Source organism: Nuphar pumila, chromosome 12 (assembly GCF_984573655.1).
Source record: "Nuphar pumila chromosome 12, dmNupPumi1.hap1.1, whole genome shotgun sequence".
NCBI classification, from domain to species: Eukaryota; Viridiplantae; Streptophyta; class Magnoliopsida; order Nymphaeales; family Nymphaeaceae; genus Nuphar; species Nuphar pumila.
The window spans coordinates 13,147,398-13,161,321 of record NC_143260.1 but is presented as its reverse complement, the minus strand read 5'-3'; the positions used below and the strand labels follow the sequence as shown (position 1 = coordinate 13,161,321).

General features: G+C 38.7%; 2 protein-coding genes across 2 annotated transcripts in view; one reads left to right on the top strand and one right to left on the bottom strand.

The window, feature by feature from the left end:
• The first annotated feature begins 821 nt into the window (after positions 1 to 821).
• On the top strand, positions 822 to 6,505 carry LOC149820037 (uncharacterized). The gene is made up of 7 exons (XM_089983127.1): positions 822 to 946; positions 1,817 to 2,292; positions 2,391 to 2,443; positions 2,542 to 2,579; positions 4,667 to 5,072; positions 5,173 to 5,441; positions 6,287 to 6,505. Exons 1-6 carry the CDS (start codon positions 930 to 932, stop codon positions 5,386 to 5,388), a joined length of 1,206 nt encoding a protein of 401 aa, XP_089839253.1. The 5' UTR covers positions 822 to 929; the 3' UTR covers positions 5,389 to 5,441; positions 6,287 to 6,505.
• A 1,103-nt stretch (positions 6,506 to 7,608) lies between these two features.
• The window catches only part of LOC149820036 (ubiquitin-like modifier-activating enzyme atg7), a 40,437-nt gene continuing 34,121 nt past the window's right edge, over positions 7,609 to 13,924 (bottom strand). The window contains exon 13 of the mRNA XM_089981729.1: positions 7,609 to 8,033. Coding sequence (XP_089837855.1) covers positions 7,872 to 8,033 — 162 coding nt within the window. The 3' untranslated portion in view covers positions 7,609 to 7,871. The remainder of the gene's footprint in view (positions 8,034 to 13,924) is intronic.

Sequence of the window (13,924 nt, the reverse complement as noted above, 5' to 3'; positions counted from 1 at the left end):
GACCTGAACCAAACCCTATAGGGTCCAGGTATGGTGATAAATAAGAAGACCCGATTAAGACCCAATTAAGACCCGAAGGTCTGATTAATACATAGACCCGGGTGTAGTTTGTGAAATTTTATACCAAACCAAGACCCAACCCAAGTTTCCATTAAGACCCATAATTTTTCAATGTAAAAATAATAAAAAAAAATATGGTTTTACCGGGTATGGTCTGGGTTTGGTTCATGTAGTTCTTATCGGGTCTGGGTATGGTTTTATTATAGTAGACTCGATTTAAACACGAATCCAGACCTGATACCATACCGGAAAATCTGGTTCCACCTGAATCTGAACCAAACCGGACCCGTTATCAGTCAAACGTAAAACACAGACAGATTTGGTGGCCGTATGGTCTTTCTATTCTTTATTGCTAAAAAGATTCGTCTTATGTTCTCTTATAAAAGAAGAATATTGAGATCTTTTTAATATTTTTATTTGGTTAAAATATGGTCAACTATGTCATTTTAGCATCAATCGTGTCTTTGGAACAAAGATGAAAAACAGAAGGGGTTCAGAGGAAAAGTTAGATGGGACAGTCCAAAATATGGGAGGCCGTTTGCAAATAAGTAACAAGTTCAGTATATTCTCTATAATTTATGGCCCTTTAGTTTATCGTACTAGACTTTGCTCACGGTTTCCCTCCCCCATCGGCTCATCCATACAAAAGCAAAAGTAAAGAAAATAGGAAAATATTCCCAAAAAACAAAAAAAAAACTTGGTTTGTGTTGCTCGTTTTGAACATAAACCAGGTCTTGTCCATGACCCTTTTTAAGCGATGATTGAATCTCTCTCTCTCTCTCTCTCTCTCTCTCTCTCTCAGAGGAATGAGTTTGGATGGTGAGGTTGGTCAGTAAAGTTTGGTGGCAGGAAGCCAACAATTTGTTGGGATGCCGTGCTTTCACTTGTAAGTTGTCTGTATTTGTCTCTTCCTGCTTCTATTCCATCAACTGGGCTTCTCGTGTTACGTTTCTTACTCTCATTGTTGTAGTGCTACTTGTTTGATGAAATGGGTATGTGGAATTTTTTTCTTCTTTTCGTTGGTGAACTTTCGAAGGACTTGTTTCATGCCTTGGTTACGGTAAATGTATGTGAAGTAATTGTTTTTGGGATTGTGGGTAATGCTTGGAGCTCATTTCTTATTGCGGGGGTGGGGGTTGGGGGGGGGGAGGGGGGGGTGGACCTGAAATACTTGCACAGTTGGTTTCTCTTATTCAGTTATCAAATGTGGTGTGATGATTTAATGTGTTATTGAGCTTGTCGTTAAAGTTCGAGAGCTGCTTGAGCTGCATAATGGAATCTCTTGTTTCTTGATGCCTGATAGTACCATATGCTTTTCAAAGCTCTAGATGAGTCATTTCCTTTTGAGGGGTTAGCGTTTGCTGCCTCCCTTTTTATACCTGATTGCGAATGTGATGGTGTTTAAACCAGTTATATAAGCTTTTATTAGGATTTTGGCTTTTCCTATATCTAGCTTCTTAATAGGAACACCAAGCAAAATTTGTGAAGGCAGTGCTGATTCTGATGCAATAAACTTTGAAGATTTGCCTGACAGAACCCAAACAGAAAGTGAATTGGAAACAACACACCTTACACACAATATCACATGGCCTGTAAAGCATGAAATGTGTTATTCTTTGTTCAAGTGCAATTATCCAAACGGTCGTTAGCTGAAAACTTTTATAGTTATTAATGAACTTTGTGGTACTCCCTTCAAATGTTAGTTTTTCTCACATTATGCACCCTTCTTTTCTTTTATGTGTTTTTGGTTCAACAGGATACCTGTTGCATGTCGGCCGCTTGATTTTGTTATCGATGCACATTTTGGACCAAGCTGGAGTTATAATAATAAGATGAATATCAGTCGCTTACAACCAACTAGGACACGGACAAACTGTATAGCATTTTATCCAAGGAATTTATGTCATGCATTTGGTTCTTGTTCACTAACTAAAGTGCAAGCCTCTGGGGCACTTCAGCTTAGCATTGGTAAGGATGAGCCACCAGATGGTGGGCATCATCTACATGGAGGGAACATAGAACCAACAGGAAGCACTTCTGTGACTTCTACAGTATTCAGGAATAATGTGGAAGATTTCGTTCACAATGTGCAACTTGTAATCGACCAAGATAAACAAAGATCTTCAAAAAGAAAGAAACTTAAGGAGTTTAATGAAATGGAAAGGAGGAGGAAAATATCAGAAGCCAACAAAGGGAAGGTACCGTGGAACAAAGGAAAGCGTCACAGCATTGGTAAACCGAATGATAGTTTCATTTTTCTGTGTCAGAGCAGACTTCATTCATTTTCATGTTAAATTAACATGGAGTACACATTTTTGCTTTATCTCTAGAAACACGTGAACTCATCAAGAAGAGAACTTTGGAGGCCTTGAGAGATCCCAAGGTGATTTTCATGTAAGAAATGGAAATTACATATTTTTTTCATGTGTAGTTATATGTATTTTGGCTTCATGTCAGCTAAAAGTTTCTTTTCTTTTTCAGGTGAAGAAAAAAATGGTGGAATGCCCTCGTGCTCATAGGTATGATTGGTTTATTACAACAAAAACCATGTTTTTATTCTTGTTCTGATGAATATGTTTGCATCTATCCTCTGAAATTGGATAGGATTTTCCCTGAAGATTCTGTAATTGATTCTTCTAATGATTTCAATTGGTCCTTATTTTGTTTTGCTATGTGATTCAAAATCATCAATAATTGCTTACTGTGATTAGACACACTGTTTTGGTTGGCTGAATGCAGTTTCAAAACAGCTTCTTATTGCCAGCAACTTTCATCATCGTCGTCATTGTAGACTCCACCACTATGTCGCATGGATGCAGGTGTGGGTGCAAAGAGTGCGACACAGCAATTTCAAAAAACTTGGGTATGGGGGTGAGGATATGTGTGTGTTTGTAATATAGAAGAAACCGGACTTGGTTAGCGTTAACCAAGTCCAATTTCAGACTGAAATGGCTTCTGGTGCCATTGACCACACCTGACCTGACATTGCTGAACATGGGTGCAACACGGGTATTTTTCCCTTTTAGAAGTGTCCATGTTACATAGCTCTACAATATCTCAATGTTGTAGCAATTTACTGCTTGAAACTTACATTCCTCACTCCCAAGTTCCAGAGAGAACTATAAAAATGATATGTCTTTTTCATCAAGAGATAACCGATACCTATGACATATCATGGTAAAGGAGATAAATCAAAAGTAGAATATTTTTGTATGCTTCATGTGTATGGACATTCATTGTGATATTCAACCACATTTTCATTTTATTATTGACATTCATTTCGTTCTTCCATGAACTCTCAACTATCAATGAGATTGCGGTTCAGTTCTGATACAACTTGAATCCATGTCTATTGAATAAGATTTCAAAATCAGAACCTGATTAGCTGGTTGGACTGTTGTTAGCTTGCTTTGTGAACTTGAACATTCATATCAGGCTAATATGCATTAAATGTACTTCTCAACATTGTCTCGAGTGAATGCTTGTCATAACTGGACTTTGTTCTTCCCTGTTGTGTATCAATAAGGTGCATAACTTATCAGTGTTACCTTCTGTTTTTTGTCAAAGGTAGTTCATCCATGCATGAATGCACACATACCCACACACACACATATGTAAAACACACATTCACATGCAGAGTAAGAGTAGAGTAGATCTGATTGACACAGTAACAATCCGACCTGAATCCGAATCTGATTCGAAGAGGATTCTGGCCAGGTCATGCATCCAACCAACCAAATTTAATGCATTGATAGGCCTACTCACAGCTATGCTTCAAAAGGGATAAGGTTTATCCCTCCTAATATCTGCCATCTTGAAACTCGACAAAAACAATTCATTTTGTTTGCAATAACCTTGAAAAGCTGGTGAAGGAACATGATTTTTGTTAAACCATTTACTTTTTCTATTTCTTTCTTTTCTTTCAACACATGGTTATCGATGTCAAAGCTAGTGTGAGTGGCGGTTTTAGTTTTCTGGCTCTCACCTGTCATCCTCCATATTAAAATAGCCTTCCTATTAGTTGACACCTTATCTATCTCCTGCTTAAGGATCTGTTTAGGTAAGGTGGATAAAGTATAACGTTAGAGATGGTTTAAAATAGACAAGATGGTCATGTCACTACCGAAGACATGTGGCAACTGCTACGTAATGATTTACTGATTATATCTTTCCTAAAAATTGGTAATACGTTATTTAATTAGATAAACTTGTCATTTTAGCTCTTTCACATGTATGTCAAAGGGGAAAATCATCCTTTAGGTTGAAAATCTCTAGTTTTGTTCTCTGGTAGAAAAAATGGGCTGTTTCCCTAGATACTAAAGAGCCAAGCAGTATAAACATTTGGGGCAGGATGCTGGAAAATTATGCTGTTTTGGGTATAATTTGCTACCAACTGCCAAGTTGCCAACTATGATCTGTCATTCAATTGCTTGTGAGTTTTGCTATGGAGTCTTATACGTCACCTCTTATTAATGTATCTTCATCCTCTGTGCAACTGAGATCATGTTGTTTGAAACTACCTTCAGGCCAAAACAAAGTTTTTTTGGAGTTATTGATTGAAAAGGAGCTCTGTTTGCATTAACTGGTGACAATTGCACTTTTGCAGTGAGCAAAGTAAGGCACGAATAGGTTTTGCACTGAAAAGAGCTTGGCAAAAACGGTTAAAGAAAATATTTATGCAACAGCAATGTTGTTTGGCATGGCAAGAAAGCGTTGCTGAAGCGGCCAAGCATGGCGGCATCGAGCAGCAAGAGTTAGATTGGGATAGTTATGACAAACTAAAATTGGAGATTATCCAAAGTGAACTTCAACAGAAAGCAGAAAAAGAGAAGGCAAAAGAAATTGCAAGACAACAAAAAGAAAAGGACAAGGCTCAGAAGATGGTATTGTTAGCCCAAGAACGAAAAATGAAAAAAGCAGAAAAAGCTGACCAGAAGAGGGCACAAAAGGAAACAGAGGGAAAGGGATCTCTTCTTTCCAGAGAGCTGGTAGTGATGGCAAAGTTACCAAAGGTAACACGCTTTCATGCAAAATTGCTTAAGATCAGTAAGATTAAGACTGTTTATCCATATCTTCTGCCTGTTTCCATGGGTACTCTTTTTCTTGTCTCAGGTCAAGAAATCTTTAGTAGCTACCACGGACAATGGAAATGCTACTCAGGGTACACAGCCGGCTGCTGAGAAATGGGATCTAGAATTTGTAAAGAAGGAAAACATGAGAAGAGGTGTTTCACTTGCTGATCAGATACGAGCTGTGAAAATTCAAAAGGCACAATCTGCTGCAAGTGAAATTCCCAAAGAATCTTCTGATGAAAAAGCTGAGATATGAACTAGGCTTGTAAACTCTGCTCCAACCACAATGCTTTCTTTTGAGATGACCAGGTGCCTAACTCCTCTTGGCTCTCTCTCTCTCTCATGCATTTTTTAGATTGTTTCCTGATCCACAAACCAGTTTACTAGCTAGAGATATCATAGATGATGAACTGGATTATTCAGATTCATCAAAACCAGATGAAGAGGATTATAATATTTTGTAGGATACCTTCGTACATTCTGACTTCCGTTTCTGTTCGACTCTTTTGCCTTCTATTGTTTGGTATCTGGTTTCAGACAATTTGCTGAGCACCGTATCAACAGAATGTGCTAACAGCAAAAGTTGATTCATGATGTAATCACAGTACCAACTAGTGTATATCTGTGTTTATTAAGTGATCCTTATGAATAACTTGATGCTGCTAAGTACTAAATGATCCCATTGTGATACATCTCTCAGTGACTCCTTTTTGCTCAGCTGGTGATTACGTTGGCAGGTAATTATCTTTTTCCAAAGTATATGCCTTCCAAAGTATATGCCACTTAAGCATGCATTTCTGTTTGAAAACCCCTTAATTTATGGTTCCATACATCATGTCTATTAGGAGAGCTTTGTCATTTTCCTTCTCCAAAGAGGTAAGTCTAATTGGTTCAGAGATTCAGTGATATATGTAAGTTCCATAAATATGTTGCAATTTACTTATTGAAAGCAAAATTTAATGTACCTTCCATTGCTTTAAAAACTTTGAAGATTGATGCTTGCATCCACAATTTTCTGGGGCACTCTTTTGTGAAAAAAATTGTTGCTTTTCCCTTTCTCTTTCCAGTTGCCACTGATTTTTTCTTTTTAATATAGGCAAGCTGGGGGATAACCCCCAGCCACTGATATCTGACTATGGTGATGAAAATTTCAGGCATATTCCAGGATACACCAAGACATACTAACTGCTGATACGGGCAGATGAAAGCTACCTCCATCTTAGCCGGTCGTCGGTGTGGATGTGGCAGATGGCCTTACCTTGCCAGTGCTCATGTGTTTTCTGTTACATTATGGCCATGTATATTACTCATCCATGATGATGTCTTTTCACTCTACTTTCCCTGTCATGGTGCTAATGATCTTTGATTTTTCAGTTAGTTTTTGTTATGTTATAGTGGCAGTAGAATATGGCAGTGCTAAGCATTAGGTGCATGCTGCTAAGAGATTAAGGCAAACAAAGCTTGCATATGCTGAACCTGAATACCCCTGAATACGTTTCTGTTTGGCAATGCTGAATCAAAAGCCGTTGACCCACAACCTAACTGCTGTTAAATGGGCCATATGGGACCCATCACTGAATTTCTCGAGTCATAGGCAACATGGGACCCACGGGCACAATCTGTGTATGGACTATGGAGCAATGTTGTCAAAATCGGCCTGAATTGGCCAAAAGGCGATTTCAAAAGGGGCCTATTCAAGGTCCATTCAATTCATTTTTTTTAATATTTTAAAGAGGTTTAATTTTTTTCCAATTTTTAATAACACATGTTATTTGATGGTAAAAAAAACAAGGGCCGATTCAATTTTTTCCTTTTTTTTGTTAAAAAACTGATTCACCTAGTGAACTGATTTTAACATTTGTTTGGAGCCATCTGCCTGTTTGAACTTTTAAGCTTCCATAGTTTTTCCGAGATAGAGAGGACCACTGGACCGTTGTGGGCAAATAAAATAACAGAAAGGTGTACGTGTGAATATCATCAAGACTGTTTGGGAGCCTCGAGTCAGAAGTGTCTTGCAGTTTCCACCAGTGCTCTGAAGTTCTCTACTGTTTGAGAGCAGTGGCATTGCCAAAACACTGCATTGTGAATGGAATTAGAAGCCCCAACACCATTCACAGGATGGTATTTTTTGGCAACTCCATCCTCAACACCACATTTTGCAACACATTGATATGGTGTTTCCATCTCAATGCAAACCTCCCAAGCATAGCCCAATATAACACAGTAATACCTTCATTCATCCACTGGTACCGTGCCTTTGAATGTATCTAGATTCAATTAACATCTAAAAACATGGATCTCAAATTGGGCTGGTAGTTAAATGCACAATATGGAGAATTTTATGTATGAAAATATTGAATAATCGGATGCTATTGCAAATACTCTGCCGCACAGTGCAAACCCCAACCACAGATCCCTCTTCCCCAAGCTGAATCAAATGCCAGGTGTACATTGTCACAGTACTCCATCCGAGGGATGGACCATGCTCAACACGATTGCTTTGATGAAGCCTACGGTGTGCATGCCACCGCACATACAACTGTCTGGCAGAATCATTTACCAAGATGAATTTCCTTATCCTTTTAATTCATTCACACAGACAGGCAAAAGGACAAAGTCCAGAAAGGATGTGATAGAGAGAAAAAACTATTAACATTTTCTGCCAATGCATTCAAATATTTGTATGGCATGGATGTTTATGTCCACCATGGAAAGAAGGAAGCCAAGTGATAAAGCACATCAGTTCCCCGTGTCACTGTCATATTCATCCTCCCAATCTAGTTTAAAAGAGCTTGCTGACTTTATCAATTCTGTTAACCCTGTGATATCCTCCAGATACGTAGGATGGTTTATAGCTTGAAGAACAAAATCCATTCCCCTAATCCTAAATTCTGATATCACCTGCACAAGCGTGAACGCGTTTAAATCAGGCAAGCAGCATTCGAAGAAATACAAGTTCAACTTTCTAGACAAAAATATGTGAAACATCCATGATTTAAAAATACTAAGACTATCATGGTGAAAAATCCAGCTTATGTCACATGATGTAAAAATGATAAAGTTGTAGTAGCATATATTACAGCAACTCTTTCCCAGGAAGTTCTCCACATTCCCAACAATGTAACTGCATAAAAATTATGGCAAATCCTTCACAAATGGTTCGAGTAGATATCTACGCCTAAAATGTATCACCTCAAATCAGAGTTTGAGTCACTGCAGAAGTGATACTAGTGTGCTAGAGTTCTTGAACAAAGTCAGGTATGTCTCGAATCAACTAATGGTCATTGGCAGCCCCATAGCTAACGAAGACACTTGTACTCAAACTCTGAAGGGCCTGGGTCCAAAGTAAAATATGTTCATAGCCATGTACATGAGCCAAAATCCTAGGCCTAAGTTTGACACGCTCAAGTCTATGTTGTTGGGGTTCAAGGATGTTCAATATGTCTAGAAGAAATGACAACCAACAGGTGCATCATGAAGTTAGTGCAGGTCATGGTTCCAATAATCCATCATGGCCGACGTAGCCTGGCCAAAGCAGAGGCTTTCTTCCCACACCCTCCAGTAGTGGTTAGCATTCAAATACATGTCCAATGTGGGAAGAAAGGCTACACGTGCTCAGATTGCTATTGGCCTTACGTCTCTACATGAAAGCCCCCTTCGATTCCTTATCCAGTGTGTTTCAAACCCTATTTGCTTATCCAATGCTGAGACCCAATGCCAATCAACCTTATCAGAGTGGTTATCCAGCCCCTTTTGCAAGCATATCTCCTCTTTCATAGGCTTTTGTCCTTTTGCGCCTGTGTCAAGATTGTCACAAGATGTAGATGCATTGAGCATGGCATTCAGCCAAACCTGATTACATCATGGAGCCACTCCTAACTTAAAGGCATCATGCAGCTTTTGGACCAAATGCATGGAATGTCGGGAAAATGTTCAGACTTGGGCAGCATCGTCGAGCGTGAAGAGAACTCAAAATACATGGACAGTTGATTCTGGAGCCACTCATCATGTTACAGGTGACTCAGGTAAGCTCTCAAATATTATATCTTATTGTGGCAATGGTAATATAGTTACAGGTGATGGGAAATATCATCTCATCACACATATAGGAATTGTCATTATTCCTACTAGTCATGGATGTTGATACCTTTCTGATACTTTCCTTGCTCCCAATATTCGTCGTAATTTGATTTTTGTGTCTCAATTAGTAGATCAATTCAAGCCTGATATTATCTTTTTTTTCTGTGAAGGAACCTCTCATGAAGATCCTAATTGAAGGAGAAAGAGATGGAAGTCTTTATATGATAAACGAAGCTTAGAGAAGTCCAGTTTATTGTTTGGGTTGTAGTTCTTCATTGTTTATGTCTGAAGTTGATGAAGTTTTTGGCATTGAAGACTTGGTCATGCTAATTCAAATTTTGTTCAGACTCTATGTAATAAAGGTCTTGTTCCCTTGCAGAGTAAGATCCCTAAAGTGTCATTCTTGTGTTCCAGTTGTTATCTATGTAAGAGTCATACACTTCCTTTTTATTCCTCTAATAAAAGAGTTTTTTCGGTTTGAGTTAATTCATTCCGATGTGTGGGGTCCATCCCCAATTTTATCTATGTCTAAATATCGTTATGTTATTTTTGTTGATGATTTTACCAAATACACTTAGAGCTATTTCTTGAAGAATAAGGATCAAGTGTTCTAAGTTTTCCAAAGGTTAAAGGCCCATGTTCAAACGCAATTCAGGCATAAGATTCTTCATTTTTTCATAGTGATAGTGGCGATCAATATATGTTTGTAGCTTTTACTAATTTATTGTGTGAGAATGATATACTATGCGAGTTGTCTTACCCAAAAACATTCCAACAAAATGGAGTGGCGGAGAGGAAGCATCGCCACGTAGTTGAGATTGTCCTGACCATATTGATTGAGTATAAGATCAGGAAGGATTTATGGGGGCAAAACTTTCATACTGTTGTTTATTGCATTGACTGTATGCCATTGTCCAATTTGGAAGGTAAATCGCTCTCCTTTTTTGCCTGTGAAAGAGTTCAATTAAAAAAAAAAGACGCGAGAGAAATTCAACATATTTCTTATTGTTCAATAAGCACCCGAACTATACTGTCATTTGTGCCTTTGGAAGCAAATGCTTTGTGCATATTCATAACTCACTATGGAACAAGTTGTCACCTAAGACGTAGGAATGTTTGTTTGTGGGTTACGATGACAATACTTGGGATATAGATGTTTTAATCCCATCACCCAAAAGATAGTCATCTCTAGGCACTTTATTTTCCATGAGCATGATTTTGTGTCAAGTGACTATGAATGCCAAGGAAGAGTTGAGTTCCTTTTTGCCCACTACCATACAAATGACAGCTAATGGGATTCAAGATGACAGTGATATTGCTGCACCAGCTGATTCGCAGTCTTCAAGTGTTGATAGCAGTGATGCGCCAACTAAACCGATTCAATCACACAAAACAGACAGTGGTTTTTCAGTTTTTCCCTCGTGTTTATGCTCAAAAGAAGCATATTAGAGGGCAGTTAGATGCAGCCAGTCAACAGCAATATCTAAATCAAACTGAATCTTGTAATCAGCAATCATTAGCAAGTGAGCTGGAGCAGTGGTGTCATCAGAAACTATTGACAAATGAGCAGCAGCAGCCGACTGTTCCTATAGCGGCAGACTCGGCATTAAACAGAGGGCAAGTGAGTGGTATGGAAAGTAGTACAACAGAGTCACCCATTCTTCTTAGAAGATTGTCGCATGTGAAGCATCCACCTGAGAGATGGGTGACCTATGACACCTTTTCAGATGTTTGCAGCCAATGTTTTGAATGAAAGTGAGCCCAGATTTTATCATGAAGATGTCAAGATAAGCGTTGGATTGAAGCCATGAATGAAGAAATTTCAGCACTTCATGGATGCAATACTTGGAAAATTATTCCACGGCCACCCGACAAGAACATAGTGGGATATTGTTGGATGTACAAAATTAAATATAAAGTTGATCGTAGCATAGAACGCTACAAATCACGGCTGGTAGTGAAAACGTATACTTAGGAGCATGGTCACGATTTCGATCAAACTTTTAGTCAAATCGACATGGGGTGTTTCATAAGGAGGTCTACATAGAGCATCCACTTGGATATTCAGAAGGAGATCCTCAGATTGTTACGGACCGTCCCAGATCCGACCTCGAGAAGTCATTCTGGATTCAAATCTGCCAAAGAGACCCAATCTGATAGGGACTGGAGGACGCCCTTTCCTATTTGGATTCGTATTTTTTGCCTTTTATTTCTTTTAGGACTTTTTGAAAGATTTTATAAATAAGTGTTATTATTCTTTATTAATTATGAATGAAATTAGTAAATTAATTATTTTTTTATTCTTCATGTTCTTGAGCCCTAGTCCTAGAGGGAACGCCTTTTCTTCCTCTCTTTCACGTTTTCCTCAACAGCAGCCCACCCAGAGGGATCAATATTCTCTCTCTGCCTTGTTGGCCCTATCTGACGTAGAGCCTAGCCAGATCGAGAACTGATTTCTCTCTTTCTCGTCCTTTCCCTGCGCCAAATTCTTCTTGAGGCCGGATTTATAGAAATTGTCCCTCCCTAGGGTTGAATTCTAAAAGTGGTATCAGAGCATCAAACTCAAAATCTTTGCAGTCTTTTCAGCTTCCATGCAGCAATCTCGAGAACCTACACCGACCAAGTTTACTGCATTGGACGATGCAGCAAGGGCCCATGCCCCTCTTAGTTTCCGTACAGGTACGATTTGATGCCTGAATTTAATTTTTGAACCATATTTTATTCAATTGCGTCAGATTTTTATCGTGACTGGAGTTAGATCATACCCAATATTGATCTACCCCAAATCCAAAGGATTCAGGTTGATTCATGTTCCCCATAAAATTTTTGTCTGTCACCGAGAGCTGAATGACAGTCCCGATGACTTGATAGTCGTGTGGGTGAATTTTTTCTCAGATCTGCATCCAAGTACAATTTTTAAAAATTCATCCCAGTAGTTTGATAAACCCTAAAAATCCCCAAAAAATCACCCTAGTTAGTCCTACCTATCCTAAACCAAACCCAATTTACGGATCGAAAAAATAATATCCCAAACTGTAGATATTAGTGTTTTACCGAAACCAGTCAGATCCAGCGTTTGGATCCTGACGACCTAACGTCTTTAAACTTTAAAAAATTTCTTAGACCTAATCCTAGATCCATAAGTCCTGAAATTTTTACCCTAGGAGCGTACATCTGTTAACTTTCAAACCAAATTTATAGATCTCAAAAATTCGTCTAAATCGCTAAGATCTGGTTCGATCTTTGAAACCTGTCAGAACTCAAAAAACTGACTGAATCTATAACGGCCTAACCCATCCTAGAAATAAATTAATTTTGACCTTGTAAAAACCCTGAAAAAAATCTAAAAATGTATATAGTTTTACATACCTGATACTCCAAACCAGACGACCAAACCCAAACCCCCCTTAAACCCTAGCTTACCCCTCTACACCACTCAAACTTCGAACCAACCGCATTTTGTCGTGCAGGCAACACTTGACTTGGAGGGTGCAGTCAAGAAGGATTCATTATTGTGCAAGACAGAGGATGTTGTGCGAGATTTGGCGAAGAGGCTACGTGAATCCGTTGAGCAAAGGAAAAGAATAAATCTGGACTGGATCATTTATTTTGCAAATCTTTCATCATTTTTTACGGGACCATGTGAAGATTGTAAGAAAATGGATCTAGTTCTCCATAATGTAAATCTTGCATCATTCTTCGAAGAAGACATGGCTGAAGCACAACTCCCTAATAGTCGTTGTGGGTGCACCGAAACACAGCTAGAGCTTGATCCAGTTGTAGGCAAAATGAGTGTTGATATGACCTTATTGATTGTTACCTCTGTCGAGCAACAAGACCTTTCTCAAGACCCAAATCCAATCCAAGAAGAGTTGGATCTAAACTCATGTCTTGAATCCAAGTCTCCTAAATTGGGCCCTCCTAAACCCACCCTCATATCCTCATCCCTGAAAATCTAAAAATGGACCTAAAGTCGCACCAAATCCGTTTGACCCAATCCACTTTGGAGGCCTCTCATATGACTTTGGTTAGATCGTAAAGAATGTTCCTGGCTTCAGTACACATGTTGGGGTAGATCCTGATTGGTTTATTCAATTTATAGAGTAGCCCTGAGATCCAATTTCATATTATGGACCCATAACTCACAAGGTGGAACGAGATTGAAAAAAGATGAGGATTAGTTATCAGCTCAATACTCAGAGTACTCGCCTTGAGGGTAAAGCGAGTTTGAGAGGGGCGTTTTGTTACAAACCGCATCGGATCCATCCAAAGAAGTCGCCCCAACATCCGATCCAGAGGAGATGCCCAGCCTAGAGTCCTATGTTACGACAATGAAGCCGTATATGACATTTCCAAAACTAGATTTTGATGATGAACAAGTGAATCAACTGCATTTCAGCTAAGGCAATGAAGAAAGATGACAAGAATTGAAGAACTCAATGAAGAATCTTTGAAGACATATATGCAAATGTAAATTTAGTTAAATGTCTTAGATTCTTGTAAGAGTCTTACTTAGAGTGTATATTTCAATTGCATTTCATCTAAAAAGTCTTTAGAAAAACTTTTCTAAAAGAACCCTTCATGAAAATCGTTTAAGAAAACTCTTTACTTAATTTTTCATGTTTATTAGTCGACCAACAGACTCACCAGTCGACCAACTTTTTCGTGCCAATTTTTAAAAGCAAAAATGTCAACTTTCTGAATTAGTCGAC

What these genes read in the sequence shown, in the direction of transcription:
- LOC149820037 (XM_089983127.1), top strand. An exon ending in AGGCCTTGAGAGATCCCAAG is followed by an intron (nt 2,444 to 2,541) that starts GTGATTTTCATG and finishes TTTCTTTTTCAG; the next exon opens with GTGAAGAAAAAAATGGTGGA. An exon ending in GAATGCCCTCGTGCTCATAG is followed by an intron (nt 2,580 to 4,666) that starts GTATGATTGGTT and finishes GCACTTTTGCAG; the next exon opens with TGAGCAAAGTAAGGCACGAA.